Source organism: Maylandia zebra, linkage group LG2, assembly GCF_041146795.1.
Source record: "Maylandia zebra isolate NMK-2024a linkage group LG2, Mzebra_GT3a, whole genome shotgun sequence".
In the NCBI taxonomy this organism is placed as follows: domain Eukaryota; kingdom Metazoa; phylum Chordata; class Actinopteri; order Cichliformes; family Cichlidae; genus Maylandia; species Maylandia zebra.
Window position 1 is genome coordinate 37,991,141 of NC_135168.1, and position 27,075 is coordinate 38,018,215.

Sequence of the window (27,075 nt, forward strand, 5' to 3'; positions counted from 1 at the left end):
TACTGTGTGTGTGTGTGTGGATTCACAGCTGCGCCACTGTGAAAGTCGGTGTGCCAGCCAAGCCAAACCCAGCCAGAGCTGACTGGGACGGGTGAGAGGGTGAGTCTGCCGCACTCCCTTAATGCTACACCCAAAGCCACCCCCCTCCTCGCTGTAAACATATTTGATGGAAAAACACGCTGAGCTCCCCGGTGAAGCTGAACCTGATTGTGTCATCTGTTCTGTAACAAAATAAATCACCTGCGAGGTCATGCGTGGCATCCTTACTGTGTGTAAAATACTACATATAGATTTACTGCAGTCACTATAAATATGCCTGAAGTTTAAATTTAAGCACGTTAAACGACTGACCCGGTGCAAATCAGGCCTCCTTAAACAGGTTTGGCAGACTGCTTTGGAAAAGACAACATATGTCAACATGAGGAAGTGGAAAGCATCCTACATGCTTGCCATCTGTGCAAGAGGCTGCTTTGCTGTAGTCCATCAAACATAGACTCGCACACATGCATGTGAGCAGTTCCGCTCACAGACTCCTGCATGATTAACGCCATCAAAGTTCCAGCTCTCGACACGCCCGTCCGGAAAATTCTGCATCTGTCCTCCTAAAGCGGTGACAAGAAGTCACCTGTGAAGCTTCTGTTGCTGACCTCTGACCTTTCTGCAGAGACAGCAGACCATGAGCATTGGAATTTTTGTCTCCCGTGCACCAATAAAGAGCCTTGCTATCCATTGCCAGTTTCATGCAGACTCTTCATATATACTGGCCGTGGGCAGTCTGTTCAGTGTTGTGCTGTCAGTTCAAATCTCCCTATGACCCACTGCACCAATTTTCTGCTCTGTAACTATGACATTGTCAGCTTTTTAGGGCCTTTGACTTGAATATGTGATAGTAGCTTTTTGTTTATGTGTGTTATTTTTTTAATCAACACCCAAAGTCTGTAATATACCGACAACACACTACACAGACTCACCACACTGAAGTGTAAGATTATTTCAGCTGAAAACATGATATAACTTAAGGAAGGAGATCACTTCCAGCCAGACTGAAATCAGCTGATTCATTGAGACACATCACAACAATTTTTTTGGGTGTAATCACCTGGCCTACTTTCCCCTGACAGCTCAAGCACGAGGAATGCAACACACCTGTCAGTGCAAGGGGGAGGACTCAAGAGAAGAACTAGGTGTGTTGTCATTTGTTTCGGCACAGGCCTCACACACTCACCTAGAATCTCTGGAGGAAAGACGAAGCCCGAGGAGAGTCTATTTAACACAAACCAGCAGTGGATTTCTAGAGGATGGGAAGGAAAAATTGGTGAGAAGAGGAAAAGGAAAAAGGACAGGCAACCATGACGTGGAGGAGCCCGCTGGCCCTGGTGAGGGATGCCCTGCGAGGTCAAAGGGCACGGGAGAACGAACTCCGCAGCTTAGAGTCTAATCTACCTTATGAAGGATTAGAGAAGGGAAAGCAACCTAACCGCTACTTCCCATCAAATGCCATCAAGACCACAAAATACAGCCTCCTCTTCTTCATCCCCATGAACCTTTATGAGCAGTTTCACCGTCTGGCCAACCTCTACTTTGTGGGGCTTGTTATTCTGAACTTTATCCCTGAAGTGAATGCTTTCCAGCCAGAAATAGCCCTTATCCCAATTTGTGTCATCTTGTCTCTGACCGCTATGAAGGACGCCTGGGAGGACTTCAGGAGGTACCAGTCTGACAGGAAGCTTAACAACATGCCGTGCTTCATCTACAGCAGGTAACTGACTAGATGACAGTCATGTCCCAAATATAGAAACAGCTGTGCCGTGCTGTTTATGCACGACGTGCCCTGAACGATCCACATCAGTGCTTGTGATTCCTCTCTTCCCTGCTGTTTGATTGCGTAGATCTGTACAATTGTGTTCTACCTCCTCTGCGCTGCAGCACCCCCGTGGGAATTTTCGACTTAGAAATAGAACATGTGTGGGTGATTATTCCTCCTTTGAAGAGCCTCATAACAATATCTCTGACTGTCACATTGTGCACATTTGATGAAATCCTCGTTCGGGCATTGCGTCAGCAAAAACAGTAATGTTAGACGTTATCTGTTTTTTAGAATTACTGGTGAAAAATGAATAATTCACAAAGGAGGATAAACTCCGTCATTTCCATCCCTGTTGCTGCTGTGATTTTGAAGTACAGTGGGACATGGAGGAAGTGGGGAGGTGGGTATTACGTGAGACTGGAGACACTGCCTCCAATGATGAAGCCTCAACTTCTGGTGGGGTTTATAATTAACCTGCCGCCCGCTGCTGGTTTCCCCAAAGAGACAGCAGAGGTGTTAGGAAGCCTCATCTGGGGGAAAAGCCCATAGTGTGAATCTGTATGTGTGTGTGTGGTGTCAGGGTCCAGGTGGCCTGAAGGGTGGTCTCCAGACACAACATTTCAAACACTTCAGAGAACACGCCGGTCCATCTGGACACTAGTTGCCTCTGCTTCACACACAGAGCAGTTGTGCGCTGCTGTGCAGGTTCCTGTGGGTCTCTCACGGCTCACTGGGAGGGGATGCTAAAGCTTCATTTTGGGATCATAAAGCTTAGAGCAAAATCATTTGGTTGGGATTTCTTCGAAGTATACAAATATTTCCTAAAGAAGCTCAGGGATGGATTTTTAGACCTCCACACACATCCTTCCTTTCTTCTTGGGAAGCCATTTTTACAGGCATGATGACAGAAGCCTTTCCACCATCTTTACCTGAAAAGACCCACGTGGAGGTGCAGACTGATGACAGAGATCAGACTTTAATCAATCGGGCCATCTCTTAAGCACGTAGTTTCCCCCCCCCATTATCTCGACATAATTTTGTTTTCAAAGCAGTGTGAAGTGTTTGAGCAGAACGTGCTTATCTTCTGGCTCATTCTACCCATCTTGTCTCAAACACTTGTCAGTCCACCTGCGTGGAAACATGCCGAGCATGAAGCATGCCGGCTGTTTGTCACAGCGTTTGAATGCCACGTCGCCCTCTCCTCTTGTTAAGTATGTCTCACCGCATAGCAGCAGGTGTGGTGACAACCAGTCACCACACCTCGCAGGCTGTTCCCATATCTGCTGTTTAAATCAGCTAAACAAATCTGGCTGATATTATATCATCACTGCTTTCAAGTATCCCTTGATCGCCAAAGAAGTAGGCAAACTAATAAAGGAGAATCAATAATGTATTTTTTTGTAGTTCTCTAGAAAAGAAACAAATGTGGCTGAGAGCAGTTGAATTTAATAATTGTGAGTCTTGAGGCTGTCTCCATTAAACAGCTCACCGACCCAACAGCTTCCTTCTAACACTCGCCAAGTAACATGTTCAAGTATTTTTTCAACTGTTATTTGTGGCACACAATGACTACTGCGTAATTTTAGGCGCAAATGTTTAATCTTTGAATAAAGTCAGGTTTTAGGGAAACAGGTTTCCCCTATTTCCAGTCTTTTGTTCTAAGCTAACTGCCTCGTGGCTGTTAACATTAACAGCTCGTCAGCTGTGTGAGTCTTCTTATATAAATCCAAGTAAGAAAGCATATGTCATAAAACGTGTCAGAATGATTGATAAAATAAATCCGAGGAATGATGTCAAAGGCTAGAGCACACACTTAACACCTCCCACACCTGGAATTCAACTGCCTGATGTATAAAAAACAAAAACTAGCGTAACAACTGTAAAGCCTTCTGGACATGAAAAGGATTGTGCGTGCATCTCGTGAGATTAATAAGCACAAGAAATTAAAAATATATAAGTCTGCGGTCCTGGCTTTGTTTGGTGTGAGGCGTGGTGTTCAGTAGTAGCTAACCGATCAGGTCCTGCATGCAGAGCAGCATACCTGCATCTCTCACCCTCATGGCTAAGCCTCACTACCTGGGAACAGCCTCATCTGTTAATGTTCAACGTGCAGTACTTCGTTGACAAACACCATCTCTACAATTTTCCTTTTCTGAAACACATATCACAGTTTGTGTCGTCATCCCCCCCCCCCGAAAAAAGAAACCTGATATAATTTTCTCTGCTCCTGCTGTTTACGCTCTGACTTCAACCACTTCATAACACAGCACACGTGTGATTCCCCAAAACCTACCTTGGAATTTTTAAAAAGAATTCGAGGCTAGACTCTCAACTGATGTTTAATAAGGATTTTTTTTTTTACTGTGAAGTTAAAAAGGTAAAATAATTCATTAATTTAATTTAATTTAATAATATAAAAGCTGTTGTATTTAACTAATACCGAAAGCAAACTGTTTACTTCGTCCTTACGCCGGGCCTTGAGCCCACAACACCTTTCAGATCTAAAGTGTTTTAGTGTTGTCACTTTTGAATGAAAGGGCACTCCAGAGGACCACGTATGAAGGAGAGCATAGATTTTGGACTGTATTTCATTTTTACCTCCACCATTGCCATTTATACTACACCAAAGTAAGTAATTGGTAATTAATGGATTATTATTGTGCAGAAAAACTGAGATGGACTGTTGAAATGGCACTTTTCTTATATTATAATGCTTTAAATGTGTGTAAACATCTTTAGACTGACTGAAAGGGGGATTTCGTAAGTTTAGCCCACTTTAGATCAAAGTGGACCACATGAGGCCCACATTGTAAAATGAGTTTGACTTCCCTTCTTTGTGTTATAGCCTGCAACCCTAATAATACTGTGCCACTTAAGAAGTGCAATAATTTATTTCTTCTTTCTTTTGAGACCTCCAGTTGTTCTGTTGTATCTATTGGTAAGTATTTTAGCTGCTTAGTCTGGGCAATCATAAATTGCAGACATCATCAAAAGTGTTATCATTTGCATACATTTATATATATATAAAAAAAAGATGGCTATGTCTTTAATGAATGAGACAAAAACCTCAGCATAAATTAGTATAAAAGTTTTTAAAAAGAAAAAAAAAATTAAGATAAAAATGCAATGATCGCTGGCACCTGACATCTCTGCAGGAAAGAGAAGCAGTTTGTGGAGAGACACTGGAAAGATGTGCGAGTGGGAGATTTTGTGAAGGTGGTTTGCAATGAGATCATTCCTGCAGACCTCCTCCTGCTTTACACATCAGACCCCAACGGTGTGTGTCACATAGAGACAGCCAACCTGGATGGAGAGACCAACCTGAAGCAGAGGACAGCTGTGTCTGGAGTCTGCAACACGGTGAGAGTTAAATCTGCCTCCCGGTTTTTGTTTTCTCTTTCCTTCTTTCTCTGCGTGACTGAAATTGAATACACTCTGAAAACAGTCGTGCCATGTCCGGATGTTACTTAAAGTGCAAATCATTACAACTTGTCAAAGTAAGTGAAGACATACCTACTGGATTACATAGCTTTAACACATGTATTTGGAGAGGGATTGCCATTCCCGGGTGCAGGAGACATCTTGAAGTACAGGTTAAGCTGCATTTAAAAAGTTTCCATTTGTAATGATTTTCCCGTGTCTCTTCTCTCTTTCCTTTTCCCAGCATCCAGAATTTGAGCCTGAAAGCTTCAATGGGATCTTGGTGTGTGAAAAACCCAACAACAACCTGAATCATTTCAAGGGTTACGTGTGGGTATCAAATACACAGACAACATGAACCCCTCCCTGCACCCCCAGTTTCTATTAGCCTTTCAAAGCAGCCAAGCAAAACTAATTCCAACCGCCTTGCTGGACTTTCTGATTCAACCAGAGGCATTATTGGGGCTGTAATAGACTAGAATCGATTTTCTCAGGCACCACGGCTCTTACAGGTGGTCTGCCTATGCTGGCCAGCTATAGACATAAAGCAGGAGAATTGCTAATGGGGAATATATAAGCAGTAATGAATATCTAACGAGATCTGACAGTAAAAAGGAGGCTTCTCACTTTCTCCTGCTGCAGAGAGAAACCCGATAAGCAGAAGGTGGGAGCTGGAATTGAAAGTCTGCTGCTGCGAGGCTGCACAGTGAGAAACACGGACCATGCTGTTGGCTTTGTGGTATATGCAGGTATATTTTCCATTTTCTCGGCTGGTTCGCTGTTTTAACCTTGAGCTTTTAATGTTTGTTCCCACCACGATTCTTGAAATACTGAGATCACAAGAAGATGCTTTTCACAATCTACAAGCGTAACTCTACAAAATTACTATTTAAAAATGTCACATTTTCTTTACATTTATTCATTAAGTTTCCCTTTATTATTCTTTACTGTCAGAAAAGTAATTATTGTGCAGTGTAATGAAGCCAGCTGCTCTGTGAGACTTACATAATCATAATTGTAATCACAGACTGTATAAAAAGGACAGAAGTAGCCATTGTGCTTTCACCCACAGTTTACTTATAGTATGCATCTATATCAACTGGTCAGTGCATTCACCTAACAGCTTGGGGTTTTGGAGTCAGAAGTGACCAGATTTAGACCAGAGGGTGGATTGCTAAAGCACAAAAAGAAAAAAGAAAACACAGGAAAAAACAAGGTATAGGAACTAGAAACCTGGACGTCTTAAGGGGTGTGCAAACAGGCGAAGTGGGTGGGTCCTGACTGAAGCAACTAGACTACCACCAAGAGTGACGTGTGCTGACTAGTTATACACAGAGGGCTGGTAGGGGAAGTTGAGACAGGTGGGTAAAGGAAAGTTAAAAACGAAACTAGTTAACATAATAAAACAGGAAATAAACAACAACCACAAATGAAACCAGCAGATGCTAAAGGGAGGAGCAGATGGTGAAATAATGAGGGAGCTAAACACAAATAACAAACTCAAAATAGGACTGAGTGAAAAACAAACAAGGGTTCAGAACCAACCCTGATCATCTTCACCAGTATTCACACTTCATATACACTAGGCCAAATAGTGGTATGTAAATGAAATGAAAACAGAAACTCTACTTAACAAGAATCAAGAACAACAATGACTTCAAAATTCTGGGACCAAAGCCTGAGACCATGACAGCACTGGTAAAAAGCAAAAACACAGATGCTGGCTTGTTTTTTCACATATCGAGGTCCAGGTCATGGGAGCAGCAGTCTAAACAGAGACATCTAGACCTTGCTCTCTCCACCAGATCTTCTGGAGGGACAACGAGGCATTGACAAGCCAGCTAAGAAATAGAACTCATCCAGACTGTCTTGCCTACATTTTGGTCCCTGTAGGCCAAAACACTTCACCTAGGTGGAGCTAGGAGCCATCATAGTCGGATGCTAAACCACCTCATCTGGCTCCTTTAACTGTGGAGGAATTTACAGTCCACTCTGAGTCCCTCTTAAATTACTATGCTCCTCACACTGTCTGTATGAGAGAGCCCTGTTGCCACTTGTATCAGCGACATTATTCTTTCTGTTGCTGCTTGTAGCCTCATGACCACAGATGAAGATGGGAACATAGATGTACTGGTACATCAGTCTTCATTGTGACAAACTGGTGTACCATCGCTCAAGGAACTACAAGTATCAGCACTTCCACCATGGCTTCAATTTTTAGCCCCATATGCTAATGTTAGCATGCTAAAAAAAACAAAGCTAGCATGATGACGTTTGCCACCATGTTTAGTGTTTATTTAACATTTTAGCATTTATGAATTCAGAGTCTTGGACTCAAGAGATCGAACAGATGAAAATGATGTTCATTTTGCATAAATGTAATAGTAGTAAATGTAGTATTTTATTACAATATTTAAGATTTTTTGCTTTTTTTAGTGAGCACAACCTAATGTGATGCTGTGACAGTGGCACAATGACAGTAAAGTCTCTTATGTATTATGCATGTCTTAACGTGTGATACCGATTTTCACTCACCATGTGGGGTGTGGAATCAACACCTTCTCCTCCTTCCTTTAAGGCCGTGAAACCAAGTCCATGCTCAACAACAGCGGGCCAAGATACAAGCGCAGCAAACTTGAGCGGAGGCTGAACATAGACGTCCTCTTCTGCGTCATTCTCCTCTTCACCATGTGTCTTATCGGAGCACTAGGTCAGTAATGAATTACATCTCTTAGCCGTAAAATCGCTACACAAAATGATTCATGTTTGATGGCTTTACATTTATGAGGGGACATTAACTTCCAATAAAAAAATGGGCACAAGCCCAAGCTCATATCAAGACAGAAGACAGAGGACGGTATGCTGCTAAAAATAGCTTTCCTCCGTGCACTGCAGTCAGTGATTAATCCTGCTGTCCTCCTGTATGCAGGTCACTACTTATGGCTTAATGCTATGCCTGTTGTCCCCCCTTACCTGGTACCCCCCACCAGCGGTCAGCTGGACAGGCCTAGTCTTACTAGTTTCTACATGTTCTTCACCATGATCATCCTGCTGCAGGTACTGCTCTCTCTGACGGTTTGGAGGGTGTTGTTATTCATTTTGAAGTCATTAAACTAATCTTCTCTCCTCTTGTCTCATTTACTGTCCTCCTGTTTACTCTCTGGGTTACCTTTCACCTTTTTTCTATTTACTCCTCTCCTCTAAAGATCCTGATTCCCATCTCTCTCTACGTATCCATCGAGTTGGTCAAGATTGGCCAGATTTTCTTCATCACTAATGATATTGATTTGTACGACGAGGAGACTGACAGCCGCATACAGTGTAAGGCTCTGAACATCACAGAGGACCTGGGGCAGACTGAATACATCTTCTCAGACAAAACAGGCACCCTGACTGAGAACAAGATGGTGTTTCGGAGATGCTCCATCATGGGAACCGAGTACCCACACAAAGAGAACGGTAAACATCTTCACTGAGTTAGTTTAACCTAAAGCTGATGCAGTTTAGCTAACCTCACGATTATGACCTGTTTTGTAACGTTGTTACAAATGGTGTTTTCATATGCAGATTTCTCCAAATGAAAATTTGGATGTCTGATTAAATCAGACAGAAAACTAGGATAAAAGAATCAGAAGGTTATCACTAGTTTAACAGAAATATTAAGAGAGCTCTCTTAATTATTAATAATCTTGTTACCTTGCTGAATACTTTGGTGTTTTGACTTACTGAAAGAGTCCTTCCACTCAGCTCTCTAATCTCGGATTTTAAACAGTCCCTCAGCACTGTTAGTGTTTTAATGCATGTGTCGACATGTTTTTGGGGGGTGATTTGCAGCCATCCGCCTGGCTGTCCTGGATGAGCCCGAGGCAGAAGAGGAGGTCATCTTCAACCAGCATGCACAGCCTCTACCGACTCGTTGGTCCTTGGATAGTGAGGAAGCCAATGTTGAAGACACACATGGCCATGGCAGCCGACGCAGAAGCAAAGTCACAGGAAATGCCCAGAGTGATGTGGCCTTCAGCAGCCCACTGGTACGATGATGTTTATTTTTCTTTTTTCTCTCTGTCTGGATACCTGCTTTCCTCCAAATCTGTTGTTCAGTTATTGCGGAATCCACAACTTTGGTTTTAAACGAGGAAGTCCGCCCTCAGCCTTATTTCATATCTGAATTCTTATTTCAACCTAATTTCAAACTCTTACTTTTTTACCCAAATGTGACCCAACCTTCTGTCAGAAGGTCCCAGTCCCTGCTGCAGATGGCCGAGCTGCTAGGTGTCAGTGATGAGCACATCCATTTTGGCTCAAAGCTGCCCCTGTGTCTGTGACAGGACATATGGTCATGCTGAGCATCATTTGGCACAGGCCGGTGATGTCACATAAACTGTAAATGTGCACTATAGATTAGTCACCGTCGTCTTGATTTACAGTACAGTGACTCTGCGCCTATTTTTATCTGCGGGGCAGAGAGCGGAGGCCTGGGCATACAGGCGGAGACAGAAAAAGTCTTATGTTTATGCCAGCAATGTAGTACACAGCCCATCTTTAGCACTCCTCATGCTGCGTCTCAAACAGAGCTGAATGCTCGTATGAACGTACACTTCCTCCCTTCCTTCTGTCCTTCTCTCCTCGCAGCTCTTCCTTAAACATGGACCAAAAAAACCCACAATGAAAACAGAGAAACGTTATCCAATCTCCTCAAGTCAAAGCTGGAAAAGCGTAACGTAAGCAATAAATCTACTAATAAAAGTGTTTCATTAACAAAATCATTAACTTGCTCTCCGACAGGAAACTGAGGTGGTCCCAGACGGGAAGCTGTTTCAGAAGATTAGCAGGACATCAAGCGGCAGCCTCAGCCACAGCCAGAAGACAGATGCTTACCTGGATTTTTTTCTGGCCCTAGCCATTTGCAACACAGTGGTGGTTTCCATGGCAACAACAAAGAGAAGGAGGGTGAGTGCTCAGTTTTCTGCGACAGTGGATGGGAAGTAGAGATGGAGGGCACATCCGGTGGAGAAATGATAGATTAAAGATGTGCCCTCTTTAAACTTCCAGTGTCCTATAACTATAAACTTTAAATAGAACAAAAAAAAAGAAAAGAAAAAAAAACATTCTTCACTAAATTGACATGGAGCAAGTGGAGATTTGCAAACAGGGCAAGCTTCATTAAGTTGAACATTTGCTGCTCTGAACTGTGCAGTTCTGAAGTCTGGCAGATGGATGATGGATGTAATCTGTGTGTTTTCCCCCCTGAGTTCACAATCAAAGGTTAATGCACAAACAGAAACTGAGTGGAAGAAGAATTGTTACTGGGACGTTTTGCCATATGTGTAATGTGAGAAGAGGTCTTCCTAAAGCTATTTAATGAATTTCTTGATTCTTTTTTTTTCTCAGGTGAGTGTGTCTCCACAAGCCAAGCACACAAATACTCCACTGGAAACTTTATCCAGCCTGATGAGAAATGCTGGCGGCATTTTTAAATTCTGCAAGCGCAATCCCAAGAGACACCGTACCTTCACAGAGGACTCAGAGGAAAATTTTCAACCCTCTGGACAAACAGAGGGGGTCGACACCACCGGGCTCCAGCCGTGTTCGCCTCATCCTCCATCCCTGAGCGACGAGCCCGCGCTGACCTCAGATAATCTGAGATATGAGGCGGAGAGTCCAGATGAGGCTGCCTTGGTCTATGCTGCCAAAGCATATGGCTTCACTCTGCTGTCTCGCACCCCTGACAGCGTTTCAGTGAGACTACCATCTGGGGAGGTGCTGGATTTTGAGGTGCTGGACACCTTGACCTTTGACTCCAACAGGAAGAGAATGTCTGTGTTGGTGCGACACCCAATCACCAAAGAGTATGTGCTGTACACTAAAGGTGCAGATTTTGCAATCATGGAATTACTTGGTACACCCTATCCAGGTAAGTTGAGATAAGAGTACATTAAGTACTTATAGTATGCATCTATATTAACTGGTCAGTGCATTTCTAATTAATTTGTAATATTTCCAGAGCACTTCAGTGGCAATAAGAAAAATATAGCAACTGTTACTCAGCGTCATCTCGACTGCTATGCTAAAGAGGGGCTCCGCACACTGTGCATCGCAAAGAAGGTGCAAAATCATACATTATCCTATTTACCAGCATGATTTGCTTATTTAAGTGAAGCTATGTTTCATTTTTTTTCTGCATGTGTTTCAGGTTGTGAGTGAAGCAGTGTATAAACGCTGGTCAGTGGACAGAAAGAACGCTATGGCTGCTATAGAGAATAGAGAGAGGCTCGTCATGGACACTGCTGTGCAGCTAGAGAAAAATCTCACCCTGCTAGGTGACACATCCACCAATCGTGCATTGGTTGCTGTATACTGTATATCTTTGTGATAATATTTGTGTGCGAATGGTGCCTTTATTTGAAATATGTCCACGTGCAGGAGCTACAGGCATTGAAGACCGTCTGCAGGAGAACGTTCCAGACACCATCCAGGCACTGCGCGAGGCAGGGATAAAGGTGTGGGTGCTGACAGGTGACAAGCCAGAGACAGCTGTCAACATTGGATATGCTTGTGGGCTCCTTGAAGACGAAGACCTGGTGATAAATATGGGCTGCAAAGACAAGGTGAGGAGGCCTCACATTTAAGGGTTGCTGACTGAGGTGTTTTTCATTATGGCATGTGTTGAAAATGGAGCATTAATTTATTTTTCAGGAAATCAAAGTAATGTACTTAGGTTGTGCAACCTACAACACTCATGTGCATGGTAAATATGTAGGTAGTACAGATTCGGCAAACAAGGGAAAGTTCCCAGGACGAGACACAAATCCCCTTTGGGTTGTGTCAGAAATGACATCTGACTTGGAAAAAAAAATCTGCCACCTGCTGTGGCGACCCCTTGCATCAAGGCACCAGTCAAAAGTAGTTTTATCCTAGGGGGCCAGTGTACTCCTAGTACCTGTCCCAAGCCTGGATAAATGTGGAGGGTTGTGTCAGAAAGGGCATTCAAGATGTTACACTAAGCTAACTGACTAACGGTGGCATCTTCCTATTTACAGTGCAGATTGTGGTGTCGAATCATGGAATCTAACTTTTAACAAAAAATAATAATTTTAAATAAAAGGTTAAAATAAAATCTTCTTAATGTCTATCTTCTGGTGATTTAAATAAGTACACAATATGATAAATTAGAGGTGTTGATTTAGTCAGAATAAGGAAATCTGACCAAAAAGTTGGTGGAATTTTATACAAGAATTTCTACACCAGTCAAATCAGAAATTTACCTTCACTTTCAGTGCTCCTGATGCAAGAGGAGAGGTGTTCCCAGTTTTCAAGACAAAAAGTGCCACTGTTTGAGTGTTAAAACTACCACTAATTAAATGAAACAAATTAAAGGGAAATTTACAGGAGACTCAGAAAAAAACCTGAGAAACATTCCTGGGTGCCTAGTTTTCTGTCTGGAGATTTGCAGGTGTATGTAACAGAGCAGCGATGACCCTCTGCATGAAAGAAGAAATCATCAAAGCAAGTTGTTATGTTAAGAATCTACTGGAGCAGATTTTTTTTTAAAAAACAGCATTTCTGTGCTCTTGCAGTTTGATATTGTTTTATAAAAAAAAATATTGAAGTTAAATGGCATAGCTGACCAAAGAGCACGAAGTAGAAGACCATTAAACTGTTTGCATGGTTACATTTAATTGTATCACATATGTCTGAAGAGGAAAATATTATAGTGCGCATATCGATTTCATTAAAACAAAATTTTTACAAACTTTTTGTAAAAGATGTGGAATTAGTTTAAATCCTGAACCCTTTTAGTTCACACCATTAGTAAATAATAAATACTCTAACAGGGTTCAAAGGAAAGAGGACCATTTCCTCCATTATTTTAATTCATCAAAAACTAAAAACATTGTGAAGACCGGAAGCATTAGTAGCTAACAGATATGAAAAAAGTCTATTAAACATTGGCCTTTTAAAGCAAATTAGGGACATGTGTAATTTATATTTCGCAGAATCACATACAGCTTGTTTCAGGGGACAACACTGATTTTCTTTGATGGTCTTTCAAGGAAAGTTGTGTGTTTTCCCAGCAGTAACTTCAGGGTAGGTTTCTCCTCCTGTGAGCTTGTATCCTTCCAATTTAAATGACTGAACCTTTGTGACCACTTTTACATTTTAACTAAAGGTCAAACCTCCGCATTTCCATCAGAGAAAGATAAGGTGTCAGGTGTGGCCCTGCTTCTCTTAGGTCATTAAAGAACTGGTACCACCGAAATGAAGCCTTCATAACAACCTGACCATGTCTAATCATCGGCAGCCTCAAATAGACTGAAATTGGCTGTCGGCCCTGAGGGATACATGTGGGACTTTCTGAAACAAACGGGCTGCTGCGCTTCCCTCAGATGGACTAGTCACTGATGATGAATGGAGTGAGATAGCCTCAACACAATAACTAATGCTTTCATATCTAATTACCAGTCTAATGTTCAAACCTCAGAGGAAATAATTCTCTCATAATCCAGAGTGGAGGCATATTAGAAGCGAACCATTTTTTTCTACCATCATAACTCGGTGATCACCTGAGAGATACACTCCCACAACCACCGTCCTACCAAAGCCTAAAGAAATTTAAAATAATAAAAATAGAAAAAAAACCTTTTTCTTCCATCAGTTTCCTTTTTGTTTGAGTTATTTACACACAACAATGATGAGTCTGATGGGACCAGAGCCTGATATCTGCTTGTATTCAGAAATCATGAATGTGAATCAGCAGTAGAGTAATCGTGTTGCTAAAATACCAAAAAAACGGGCGTGTTTATTTTTTCTGGAAATCTGTCCAGAACCCAGGCATATTTAGTTTTCCATTATTAACAAAAGAGAAACAACAATTTTATTTTTCTATCATATTTAGCTCACGTTTGACAAACTTCAAAGCAAAAATCATCTAAGTGATTAGCTGCTGTTTTTCAGATCACGTGTACGAACATCCTGGACTGCACCCTGGAAGAAGTGAGGAGGTACAACGCTGATCCTCGTAATGTGGATACCACCCAAAACATGTCTCTGGTGATTGACGGTCTTACCCTGGACAAGGCTTTGTCGCCGGACCTACTGGATCGCTTTGTGGCCCTGGTGAAGCACTGCCGCGCCGTGCTCTGCTGCAGAGTCACGCCGTTACAGAAGAGCCGAGTGGTGAAAGTGATCCGGGAGAAACTCAAGGTCATGACACTCGCCGTTGGTAAGAAAATCAATGAAATGCTTACATGTTCAGTAAAGTAAAAAGTTGATTTAATGTGTTCTTGACTTCTTCCCATCATACATAAAATACAGTAAAAAATAATATGAAAGTGACCAAAAACATTTTCTTTGTATAATTTTTGAACCAAACACTAGAGCTTCAGATGCAAGATAAAGACCTGAAACTTACTTTTAAAATTAATCCATGCTGAGGTCAAACACAGGTACACTTTGGGTCAAATATTTCAAGAGGTAAAACTAAAAGAATAAGGCAAAAAGGAAGAAGTCATACTCAGCTCATACTAAGTTAAGTTAAAATTGTCACCTGTATTTGGAGCCCACTTCAGATGTTTGTTTGATCGTTGCGCTTTAGTTCACTTCACAGAAAGCTGCTCCTACAAAAGAAACTTTCACAGGACTGTGAAGTTTAAACACACCCATGATTCAGGAACTTGTAGAACCACCTTTAGCAACAATAACTATAAGAAATTGTTTTCGTCATTACTTTATCAGTCTCTCAAATCATTATAGAGGAATCTTTGGCTCTCTCTACAGGTATCAGTTCACTGAGGTTTGCAGGTATTTGTTTATGTGCACAGCTCTCTTAAAGCATTTCAGTCAGGTTGAAGTGTGACCAATGCAGCATCACGATTCTTTTCTTTTTTTTAATCTTCCTGTTGTAGATTTGCTTCTCTGTTTGGGATGATTGCACGAGTTAGTTTCAGCTTAGCTTAGGAGTTGGTTGACTCAATGACTGCAAGATGCCCAGCTTCTGCAGCTGCAAAACAAATCCAAATGATGCCGCATCCATCACCATGCACTTTTGTGAGGTGCTTGTGATGATATGCCATGTTTCGTTTTTGCCAGAGGTGGTGCTATGCATTACTGCCAGACATCTCCACTTTGATCCCACCTGTCCAAAGGACCACAAGTCTTGTGGTTGGTTCAGATGTAACTTTGCTGCCATGTTGTTTTTAGAGAGAAGAGGCTTTCTCCTGGGAACCCTGTAAAACAAGCCATACCTGTCCAGTCTTTTTCTAATTGTAATACATTATTGCATCATATTGCACCAGACCAGCAAACTTATAGCAAATGATCAGTTTGTTTAGCAGCACCTGGCTGCTACTTCGTAAGTCCTGAGGAAGTGGTAAGGATGTGCTTACCGAGAAAACCTTTATTTTCATGCAAATGTATGGTTATCAGAGAGCTTTTTAGAGACCAAACACAGGGCTAAATTAGATAAATTAGTAATCATGCTTACACGTTTCCTGATAGGTTTCGCATAGCAGCTTAAAATGTGATAATAAGTCAGTGTCATGTTCACTAACGACTTACATCCATGTAGTAAAGAGAATAAGACTCAATACAGTGCATAGAGTTTGTGAATCGAGTGAATCTTAAAACATTTTTAAGCTTCTGTATAAACCACTAAATCAGCGCCTGTGCTGTGTTTTCAGGTGATGGTGCAAATGATGTAAATATGATCCAAGCAGCTGACATTGGCATTGGGATATCTGGACAGGAGGGGATGCAGGTTGGAATTGATTTCTTTACCTCCATGTATGTGCTTTGTTCTCCTGCCTCACAGCCTAAAACACATCAAAACTCCTCTTTGTCATCTGCAGGCCGTCATGGCCAGTGATTTTGCCATATCTCGCTTCAAACACCTGAAGAAACTTCTCCTGGTCCACGGACACTGGTGCTACACTCGACTGGCCAACATGATCATTTATTTCTTCTATAAGAACGTGGTGAGTGTTATATGTTATATCTGCATCCCGATGCTCTGCTGTCTAAATTAACATCCTGTCATGATTCATCCTTTAACCGTCTGTGTTTAATATGTTTCCCAGGCCTACGTAAACCTGCTTTTCTGGTATCAGTTCTTCTGCGGATTCTCTGCCACTGCCATGATCGACTACTGGCTGATGATTTTCTTCAACCTTTTCTTCACCTCTGTGCCACCCATAATGTTTGGACTCATGGACAAAGACATCTCAGCAGAGATGCTGCTGGGTGTGCCCGAGCTGTACAAGACTGGACAGGGTGAAGGGGTTAGTGACACTCCCAAAAAGTCATGCGAGCGTTCGGTCTTGAATAAAAATGTGCAGAATGCTTTGATTAGTTTCTGTCTTCATGAATTCCAACTTTTGTGTTGTTTGTTCAGGATTACAGGTTTACAGCTTTCTGGGTTTCCATCCTCGATGCCTTCTATCAGAGTCTGGTCTGCTTCTTTGTTCCATATTTTGTAAGTGACACATTTTAAACAGTCTAATCTTTGATTGCATTAAGTAATGCTTTCATAACAGGGCGTCATTTGATTTATTTACTGGTTAACTACTCTTTGTGATAACTGCTTTCTTCTTTATATTTGATAGTGTACTTAATTTAATTACTTGTATCTCAGGTCTACCAGGATTCAGACATTGATATGTTCACTTTTGGAACACCTATGAACACATCTGCTTTATTTATCATCCTGATGCATCTGTCAATAGAGATCAAATCCTGGGTGAGTTCTGAACTGACATAATCATGATATACCTCAGTAGAAATGTCTTTAATTCACTTCTTTTTATTAGTGCATATTCGAATTCTAACATTTTTTAAGACCTCTAAACTGGTTTTAAATGAAAGGAAGACACACATAAATTAGAAAATGCAATAGAGAGCTAACCCAGATGGTTTTTCTATGTTTCCAGGAGAAAAATGTTCTTGAAATCTGGATGATGTATAACAGCCTCTCTGTGAAAACCTTGTGAATATAGGCAGAATAAAGTAAAACTAAGGAATAAGGATCTACATCATTTTTTCGGTATTCATTTTTAATCCACAGCTTTTACTCCAAATATTCAAAATACAAATATTCTCTTTTTAGAATCTCTTTTTATCTCTTTTTAGAAAGACTAAATTTTATTTACTAACAAACCACTAAACTTATTCCTAACTTTTTATACATATGCATATTTTCCAAAATGTTAAGTGAGGTATTTAATTTATATGCAATTTCAACAGAAGGTAATAATTTTTTTAAAGCATGGAAACAAAGTAATGCAAAAAAAAAAACTGATGAAGAATCTTATTGCTGTAAATATTTCTCTTGCAGCAGAAAACAGAGAATTAACGGGTATTTGTTGCTAACTGGATTGTTTCCACCACATGTAATTGCTGTTTTTTGTCATTTGTGCCGCAGACGGTGGTTCACTGGATAATCATGCTGGGCAGTGTGGCATTGTACTTCATCGTGACACTCGCCTACAGCGCCGTCTGTGTAACCTGCAACCCTCCCTCTAACCCATACTGGATCCTCCAGAGCCAGATGGAGGACCCCATGTTCTACCTTATCTGCATCCTCTCCACTGTGGTGGCTCTCCTGCCCAGGTACCGTGTCTGTCACTCTTTAAGCTCAGTGGGGTTGAAGATTTTTAATTGTCCAGAGTTTTGGGGTGTATTTGTGAGCACTTTCTAGCGTTGGTAAGTCTTTTCAGTGTCAATGTTTAACAATCACATAGTCTAATTTTAAAATATGAGCAGCATAAGGTGGGTTTTGCTCTGTATTTCCCTTCATTTCTACTTTAAGGAGTCACCAAATGTGAACGGATGTACATATACTTACAGATCTATTATTATAGAAAAGCAACAATTAGCTGCACAGGTGTTAATTAACACTAAGGATATTAAACTCTAACGTTCTCCATTTTTTTGTCATATGACAACCAGAGGAAAATAAAAATGTTCTGAAATTAATAATAATTTCTTTTAATAAATGTATTTTGCGTTCAGCACAGTCGACGGTACGGTGACTCAAAACGGAATAAAGAGAAAAAGCAGCAAATATTCTCTATTTTTAGTTAAAGAATGACTCATTCAATGCTGAATTCATGTTCACAATATAACTCACTTCTTAATCGATTTTCAAAAAACCCATTTGAGCAGTTTTCCTATTATGTTTATATCTATTTCCTAATACATGTCTATTTGTGTTGGATTTTCTAGCCCAATGGTTCTCAACAGCAAATCTGAATCATCCTGCGGTTTTTAAAGGGAGCAGACAATGCTACTTTTCTCTAATGCTACCCTTTTCTTAGCCACTTAAAATCTTTAAAAAAATAATAGAACATCTCTGCACAAAAGGCCATAGATAACCTTAGATGAGCGGCAACAGAAAAAACAACAAAAATAGAAATCACTATTTTAGTCTACATTTGCACACATATTTAAAGCTAGCGGGTCTCCTATTTTAATTACTTATATTGATCTAGAGCACGCTTTGACTTGTGTACATCATTAACTGCTATGCAATTATGAGGCTCTTACGGTGTGTAAACCCTACCTGCAGAATTGTAGTTAAATATTGTTAAATGTGAAGGTCAAGAAGGACTGCACCACAGCTTGGTCTTCTTCTTCTCGGTTGCTGATGCGTCTGAAAGTGCTGATATTTAGAGAGAACGCTCTGATTTACATCAAAGGGCTGCATATTTTTCACTGGCCTACTTTCTCACCACCACACTCTCTCCCTCAGGTACATTTTTCACGTGCTGCAGAACTCTATCGCCCTCTCCCCGTTCATACAAGCTAAGCATCTGGACCGTAAGGACCCCTCCATCAGAGAAGAGTGTATGAAGGAGTTGAGGAGCTACAGGGGCGGCGGGCAGGTCAAACGCTCTAGGCTCTCTACCCCACCCTCTCCCACCCTGGAGACCCCTGTGGACTTCATTCACGAGTCTCTTGCGGTTGCTGATATCATGGGGGATGATTTCACACTGAATGCCACAACTAAAAACTAGCAAAAGTCTGCAGACTCACAGGGAACATGAAGGGGAAAGGAATTCTAAGATGGTTATTTATTCAGAGGATTTTATATACATGAAGTCCCCCTGTATACATTGTTTCATTTTTGAAATGCAATCAGGGAGATACTGCTGCTCTCTAACTGGAGTTTATTTTGCAATAAACTACGTGACAAAAGCATGTGGGCCGTCTGTTCCTTCCTCTCCTCCTAACAAAGTAACACATAAGCCTGTTAGTTTCCTGATGGGGTTTCAGCGCATAGTGGTAACCCAATTAGTCATGCCACCCACCCCTTCAAAAAGTGGTACTTTTCCAGGACAAAATGCTTAGCTGGTTTAGTGTGGTCCTCTCACCTAGATATCCTAAACAGCCACAGTTACAGATCCTCTATTTAATTTGCTGCCATTATTAATAATATTAGTGGCATTTATAAGCTAGCCTTGGAGTAATTTTTGTGTTCGGTATGCATGTCTGTGAAAATTACCATGGAAATGCATGGAAATCAAATTTTATTTTCCACACCAACAACCAGTGTGTGTGTGTGTGTGTGTGTGTGTGTGTGTGTGTGTGTGTGTGTGTGTGTGTGTGTGTGTGTGTGTGTGTGTGTGTGTGTGTGTGTCAAGCTTTATGTAAATCCAGCTGGAGCATCTACATCAAACAAGCCAAAAAAGATAAATTTAGAAGAATCAGAAGCAAAGACTTCTGAGCTACAAAGACTGCTGCTTTTTTTTAAATGGAAATCGAGTGTGCACAAGCAAATCCACTTGTAAAAAAAGGCTGAGGTATCATTGGTATACCCCATTATACAGTAGCAGCTCTGCTTATATAACGTCCCATTCCCCCCCCCCTCCGGTTAGATCTTTGCTGCCCTCTAGAGCTGAAAACGAAGTGCTGCAGAAAGGTCAAACGGGACAAAGTCAGCTTGGATCAGGCTTCACTGTTTAGGAGATCATGCAACATTAAAGTTATGTAAACATGTTTTTTTTATTAGTATTTAAATACAGCCTGTGTAGAATAAAAAGCAGTTTCAATGAAGCTGACATCAATGCTGCACATACACAAAAACCACTAACAATAAGTGATATAAATTTATACAGCAATTCTTCTTCTACTAACTACATCCACGCAAAGTAAACAAATACAAAACAGATATTTACAGCTGTATGTTGGACAGCGTGTCATTGCACATCGTGGGCCTGTAATGGTTCATTTGTACCTTTTGCACAAAACTATCGTCGTAATCACATTTGATACAAATACTTCAGTTTTAAGTTGGTACTCCCTTACAAGCAAAGAACCAACTAACTACATGTTAAATCCCACAGGACAATAATAAAAATAAATAAATAACTAAATGTAACACTCAAAAAACAAATCACGCCCAAAGTGCTGACTTTAAGTAATTTGATTACATGTTAATTTTCCATGTAATGTTACATTTAAAGGAATCTGGTAGTACATTTTATACCAAACATATTTCGCTTAATGATCACTTATTTTAATAAATAAATCTTTGATTTGATTGATTTCAACTGCCTTTGCCTCAAAATTATTGCTTCGTGTTTATGAGGACAGCAAATCTTTTTTTTAAGTGCACATGTTTTTGTTTTGTTTTTTAAAAAAGGAAAAAAAGAAAAGAACATAAACTGACCACGTCACCACATCACCTAATCTGAGTTCTGCATATTCATTTCTGTTCAAAGCCTTTAGTCAAATACCTGCTATTACCTGATTTTTAACACCTGTCAACTAAATGAAAAGACGGCAAAGTAAAACAGGCCAACAGACAAAAGAGACCCATTGTGTTTTCCATGGAGGTGTGACTCGCTCCGGCTCAACAGGAAACTCCTGTCCTTTCTGCAATGAACCAGTATCACTGTGGTTAGTGTCCTCACCTGAATGCATGCAAATGTGGTTAAATTCAGAAAAATCTGTAACTTGAGGAAGAGTTTTAAATTAACTGGTTAATTATTTCATTAATTTTAAGATTTTCAGAAAGATTTAGAAACGTAAAGAACTTGTGAATTATGTTTGGGGGATTTTTCCCTACCAACGACCAGCAGATGGCAGCGTCACGCTCTTTTATACACCATGGTTAAAAATGTAGCCCATCATTCAACTGCAACCAACATGTTTCATTACAACATTTAGTGACAGACAGAAAGCAATCAAACGTTTTTATGCATGAACTATTTTCAGAGAAGTGTATTATTCTTACATAAAATTCATTGATGGTACACAACAGCTACAGAAATTACCCATAGTGAGCGGGCCAAGACGCGCCGTGAAGAAATGTTTTCACCTTTCCTAATTTTTTTCCCAGCTTATTTCTCATGCTTACATATTTCAGATCACCAAACAAATTTTAATATTAGACACAGAAAACTGAAGTAAGTACATTTTGCAGTTTTTTTGAACAATGACTTACTGAGAGAGAGAAAAGAGGTACCCAAATCTACCTGGCACGTGTTTGAAAGACAAATTCCCCCTAAACCTGATAAGTGGTTGTGCCACTGTTGGTAGCAAGAACTGCAATCAAACTATCTGCTTTAGGACCTGGATGACCTGCTGTAATTAATGGAACCATAAATTCTGCTCTCTACCAAAAGATCCTGAAGGAGAATTTCTGGTCATCATTTCATGGACTGAAGCTCAATCAAACTTGGGTTACGCAGCACGGTAATGATTTGAAACACATCAGCAGGTCCACCTCTGAATGGCTCAAAAAAACAACCCCCCACCCCCCACCCCCGAAAAACAAACAAAGTGAATGTTTGGGAGAAGCCAAGTGAAAGTATGAAGTTAGATTGAGATACTTCGCCATGACCTTAAGTGTTTTCAACTCTTCTTCTGCAATGAAGAGTGGGCAAAAATCATTGCAAATTATCACAAACACTTGATTGCAGCTCTTGTTGCCAAGAGTGGCACAACCCCTTATTAGGTTTAGGGGTCAGTTACTCTTTCCCACAGGATCAGGTAGATTTGGATTGCTTTTGTTCCCTTAATAAATTTAATTGTTATTTAAAAACTGCATTTTGTATTCATTCTGACTCTTTGTATGACATTAAGATTCGTTTGATGATCTGAAACATGTAAGTGTGACAAATGTGCAAGAACATAAGAAATCAAATAATTTTCACATGATAGAGATAGGGTGATGGTGGTGCGCTGGCAGTGGATTTTCACCTGGGAAAGCAGGGTTCCAATCTTACACAAAGCCAAACGTGTATGCCTGTGCTTCTCTGGCCCAAAGTCTTTCTCCAAGCAGGGCTTTCCAGTCAGGGGCCATCTTGAAATGGATTTTTCGTTTTTCCTTTTCTAAATGTTATGTCTATTAAAATTGTAAACTGTAACCATAGTTTAATGCCATCATTGATAGCTCTGGCTTCATGTCAGCCTACCAGGTGGGCATCATATCAGGAAACCACATCCGCCCGAGGTGCTTCGACACCTCACTGTGGATCTGCTCTATGTTATAGCTGCTGTCTGGGATCAGTACCTCCTCCATGATTGACAGCTGTGTCAGCCTGCCCCCGCACATCTTCACAAACTCCACAAAGCCACTGCAGGTCACCTCACACTCGCCTAGCCCGATCGCTGTCAAGCTCTTGCAGCGCTCTGCGATGCGGATTAGCTCCTCATCTAGGGGCTCAATGCCATTGGCGCACACAACCAGCTCCACCAGCCGAGGGCAGTTCAGTCCAATGCGGCCTAGCATCATTTTACTAACAGCTCGGCCAAAGTACAGGTGGGTGACGGGGGTCTCCTCGCAGAAAAAGGGCTCAAACTCCTCCTCATACAAGTAGAAATACATGACTATGTTGACCTTCGGCGAGTGGCGGATCAAAGCCTCCCAGCTGCTCCTCTTGATGGTGTGAAAATGTGTTTGGCCGGGGTTTTCACTCACCACGTCAATGCGCAGGTGTTCCAAGTGAACGTGTTTTTCAGAAGACAGGGCAAGAAGAAGCTCATCACTTAAGAGATGGTAGTTCAACGCCAGCTCCCTGAGGCCATGACACTGGTCTGCCACACACAAGATACCTTATGAAAAAGAGAGAAGAGTGTCTTAATGTTTTAGAGCCTTTGAGAATGTATATACCTTTTAAATATGAGTATGTTAGCTGAGGCACGGTTGTACCCTTAATCACAGACTGTATACTAAAAGGTGTTCATAGCTTCTGGGTATTAAAGGTTTGTCCTTAAAGCTGCATTCTTTCTTGGGCAGCAGGGGTCAACTGTAAAGAAATCTATAAGAAGATAACGTTACTTCTCACTTGCTTTATGGCCACAATAAACACTTTCCTGATGATTTTATGGTGGTACGGTACGATTTCACGGTGGGGCCACCTTGTGACTGTCAGGTTACTACCCAACTGGCCTATAGTGTGCTTGGGTTTAGGGTCAGCTCAACTCCCCTGTCATATAGTTTAAAGGCTTCATAATGGGAGTCCATAAGCTGACAGGTGACATCATGTTGCTTATGTTCACCTTCATAAACAGTCTGTGAATTTAATTTTCTTTTTGGCAATCAGTTCCATGCTGAAGTACCTCAGTTCCAAGAAAAGCAAAATTGAGCATCTTGCTGATGAGTATTCACAGTGCCCACTTTGAAGCTAAAATACTGCAGGTGTACTAACCAGCTGGGGAGACATGAGGACAGCTGCTCATCTTCAGCAACTTAAGGGTGTCACTGTTGTTGGCAACCAGCACCTTCAGGGACGGATCATCCACTGGGGTGTCATCGATCCTGATGGAGGATAATGACTTGGAGTTTACGAACACCACCGTCAGGGCAGACACAAAATGGGCCTGAGGAGATACCAACGATGTTCATCAAACCAGGATTCATTATCTGTTATTGCTGATGTAGAAAACTGTGCAAATCTTTTTACAGGAAGTGCAAAAAATAATAATGCACCAGGGGAAGAGGTGAATACAATCTTCATGATGACTTGAAATACCAGCATATATTATGTGTGTTAAAAAAAAAATCAAATATAAACAGGCCATTTCTTACTTGAGATACATCCATGAAGCTGGGCCGTGCTGTAGAAATCAGCCCCAGGGTCTTGATGGTGCAGTTCACTAGCTGAGAGAGAATGTCACAAGCTGCCTCTGCAGATTCGGTGCAGCTGTCCACCTGATTTACCAGCAGTGATTCAACATTTTGGAGAGGAGGAAAGAGACATTAAAATAATTGATGAAAGACTGAGGTGTAAGAATCACTTGAGATAATTAAGCACGTCGATGCCAAGACTGCTGACATGTGATGCTCAATTCTGCAGCAGTTCAGATTAAGGAGGGCAGGTATTGTTTATAAGACAGTGTGTTGTGAAAATGGAAGAAGAGAAAGAGGCCACAGCAGGTGAAACAGGTGAGAGGAAATGAGAGACGGCAGGGGAGGCTCTTACTTTGAAGCTAACATACTGCAGGTGTTGGGCATGCTTCTTGATGATCTGCTGAATGAGGTCAGGGTGAGTGGAGCGTAAGTAGGACGTGGCTGGCTGATTGAGCTCAAACTCAAACTTCCTCCACAGGTCAGGGGTGTGAAAGACGTCATTCCAGCACCGGCACACGGATGATGCCCTGGCCCGGTCGACCAGGGACAGATGCTGGAAGATCTGCAGGACGACGTGATGGGGCAGGTTTCCCCAGTCTTGTGCTGGAGTCATCCACTTCGGTCTCTTAGCCCGCTCTCCGAGGGAGGGGAAAATCTGGCACTGTGATTTCAGACCTGTCCTTCCTCGCTTCATTCTGAAGCAAATCAGCCCACTGTGGTGTCATAAAATCAAAGGTGTGTTTAAAAGGGCAGTGCAGGGTTAAGATTTTACTGTGCTGGGATTACACAAGCCATGAATTGCAGTACAGTGTGAACTCAGTTTATGCTGGTAGCACTGAACAGGTTTTGTGTTTAGGGACAAACATCTCCAATTCTATAATTATCTGCTTTAACACTATTTACCCACTTAATTATAGCTTCCTGAAATGCTTCATTAATTATTTTCTTTTATAATTGTATGTTTTTAAAGCCCTGATATAATAAAGAAGCTGCGTTTGGCTGCTCCATTATTCACAGGGAGTCACCACATTTTTACACGTGATTGTCTTTCTGTCAAAGCCCCAATTTGAGTGTTTTTCTAGTCTCAGGTTTCTTTCAGAGTTCAGGGTTCTTGTGCTTGCTGGGCAAATGTGTAACTATGGAGCTACCAACGTGCTGATAAATCAGAGAGTTTTAAATGTGTCTGGATCCAATGAGAATTTTCTCTTTTTTTTCACACAATCAGTATTTGCAAATGACATTTTTTCTGTTTAGTATAATTTAAAAAAAGAACAAAGAACTTTATATTTATCCACTAAAAGCACAGAGTTCTCTAACATATAACTCTCTATGTTATCTGCGTTACATGACAGCCAAACTCAAACAAATAAATGCTGTCAGAACTAGATTTATGAAGTACCAACTATGTCAAAGGACATATGAGCACTGTATAACACAAATATAAGGTACGTAATATATATATAGCACTTGATATTAAAACGGAACTCTTTGTCCTTTACCACCACCACACTTGAAGAAACAATCTTAGACACTATAAGCACCGACATAATTTAATGCAACAGCGACCAGTCTAAAAGCTAAAAGTGTCTAAAAACTAACCCTACAGAGATGCACTGTAAAAATCTGTCTGTGAGCTGATGTTGTTTTTATTCAAGAGTCAATACTGGCTCCAGAATATGTACGAAGGTCTTTTAAATAAAGTATCAGCTAATGGTGTTCGCGTTTCACTAACTATGAAATATACTAATCTGTTTTAAAACCATTTATAGTATTGTCCCTCTGTTATTACCACTACTATTGCTTTCCTTGCATTGTATTGTGTTGCTGTTGTTGTTACCGTCGTTGCATATTATTGCATGTTGCACATGCTTAAAAAAAGCTGAACAGAAACTTTAAAATGCATAAATGCAGGTGTCCTATGAGCATTTATGAGTCTGCAGCAAAGCTGACCGAATCGTAACACAGCCCTTCTCCTCCAGCCTCCTCCAATTCCGCAATCGATCTTTTACTCACAGTCCAAAATATCAATAAAGCTCAGAGTTACTTACCCGAACGGCTTAAAAACGACGCCTTCCGCAGGGTTTCGTGCTCTGCCAGCTGAGATGACAGCGTCCACTTGGAGCCATGGCTGGAGATGACTGCAGAAATGCTGGCTGCTGTTGATATAGGACAGCAGGAGCAGCTCCCATAATAAGCTCTCTTCACTTTAGCGACAGCTTGACGGGCGCTGCCGAGCAGCCGGTACACGTGAGCTGAGGAAAACATGGATCTGCATCTCCCACCACCATCTTGCGCGCAGAAAAACAGATTAACAGTTCTGCGTGAGCAGAGGACATATATTTTCACATTTCAGGAAGTTGGAAAGGACTGTTTATACTAATTCTAATTTATGTGGTCACTCAATGAGTGTTGTTGTCCTCATGAGCAGAGGGCACAAGATAGTGTGTGCACGCTTGCACACAGAAACTAGGTCAGTGTGTCAAAGTGTGCGTGCGTGCGTGTGTTTGTGTGACGGAGAGAGTGATCTTGTGGACATGCTCATTAAAACCCCACACAGGAACACACTTTATAAACCCTTGATTATCGAACCTGTGCCGATTAAAGCAGTTTATTAACCGCGGCCGTCAGCGGTGAAGAAAAGTTAGAAAACGACGTCAGGTGGTTTCTTAGTGTTATGAATCTTGCTGCTTCACAAACTGGCACATCTAAAGCAGATGGCAAAACAACTATACCTGATAAAAACGTTTACATTTATCTAAACTCATTAAAAAAATAG

General features: G+C 41.2%; 2 protein-coding genes and 1 long non-coding RNA gene across 3 annotated transcripts in view; 1 reads left to right on the plus strand and 2 right to left on the minus strand.

Annotated features, from left to right (window-relative positions):
• Positions 1 to 7,890, minus strand: part of LOC105940498 (uncharacterized) — a 45,816-nt gene extending 37,926 nt beyond the window's left edge. Inside the window, exon 1 of the long non-coding RNA XR_013101640.1 lies at positions 7,763 to 7,890. This is a non-coding gene — a long non-coding RNA (uncharacterized LOC105940498). The remainder of the gene's footprint in view (positions 1 to 7,762) is intronic.
• atp10b (ATPase phospholipid transporting 10B) lies at positions 1,199 to 19,417 on the plus strand. The gene is made up of 21 exons (XM_023154519.3): positions 1,199 to 1,759; positions 4,963 to 5,167; positions 5,472 to 5,557; positions 5,870 to 5,976; positions 7,806 to 7,937; positions 8,157 to 8,284; positions 8,434 to 8,686; positions 9,062 to 9,258; positions 10,013 to 10,177; positions 10,619 to 11,141; positions 11,232 to 11,332; positions 11,421 to 11,547; positions 11,651 to 11,835; positions 14,183 to 14,450; positions 15,907 to 15,983; positions 16,075 to 16,200; positions 16,303 to 16,503; positions 16,617 to 16,697; positions 16,857 to 16,961; positions 17,643 to 17,830; positions 18,972 to 19,417. Exons 1-21 carry the CDS (start codon positions 1,350 to 1,352, stop codon positions 19,234 to 19,236), a joined length of 3,930 nt encoding a protein of 1,309 aa, XP_023010287.3. The 5' UTR covers positions 1,199 to 1,349; the 3' UTR covers positions 19,237 to 19,417.
• A 2,126-nt stretch (positions 19,418 to 21,543) lies between these two features.
• Positions 21,544 to 26,683, minus strand: fbxl3l (F-box and leucine-rich repeat protein 3, like). Its single transcript, XM_004540927.4, has 5 exons — positions 26,348 to 26,683; positions 24,652 to 25,012; positions 24,258 to 24,380; positions 23,878 to 24,049; positions 21,544 to 23,281 (listed from the first exon to the last, which is right to left on the minus strand). Exons 2-5 carry the CDS (start codon positions 24,991 to 24,993, stop codon positions 22,638 to 22,640), a joined length of 1,281 nt encoding a protein of 426 aa, XP_004540984.1. The 5' UTR covers positions 24,994 to 25,012; positions 26,348 to 26,683; the 3' UTR covers positions 21,544 to 22,637.
• Positions 26,684 to 27,075: the final 392 nt, after the last annotated feature.

Bases quoted from the DNA above. Each gene is read 5' to 3' on its own strand.
- atp10b (XM_023154519.3), top strand. From the start codon at position 1,350: ATGACGTGGAGGAGCCCGCTGGCCCTGGTGAGGGATGCCCTGCGAGGT. The intron at 5,168-5,471 runs GTGAGAGTTAAA...TCCTTTTCCCAG, and splicing joins TGTCTGGAGTCTGCAACACG to CATCCAGAATTTGAGCCTGA. The intron at 14,451-15,906 runs GTAAGAAAATCA...CTGTGTTTTCAG, and splicing joins GGTCATGACACTCGCCGTTG to GTGATGGTGCAAATGATGTA.
- fbxl3l (XM_004540927.4), bottom strand. From the start codon at position 24,993: ATGAAGCGAGGAAGGACAGGTCTGAAATCACAGTGCCAGATTTTCCCC. The intron at 24,381-24,651 runs GTAAGAGCCTCC...CTGGTAAATCAG, and splicing joins TGCAGTATGTTAGCTTCAAA to GTGGACAGCTGCACCGAATC. The intron at 24,050-24,257 runs GTAAGAAATGGC...GTATCTCCTCAG, and splicing joins GCTTCATGGATGTATCTCAA to GCCCATTTTGTGTCTGCCCT.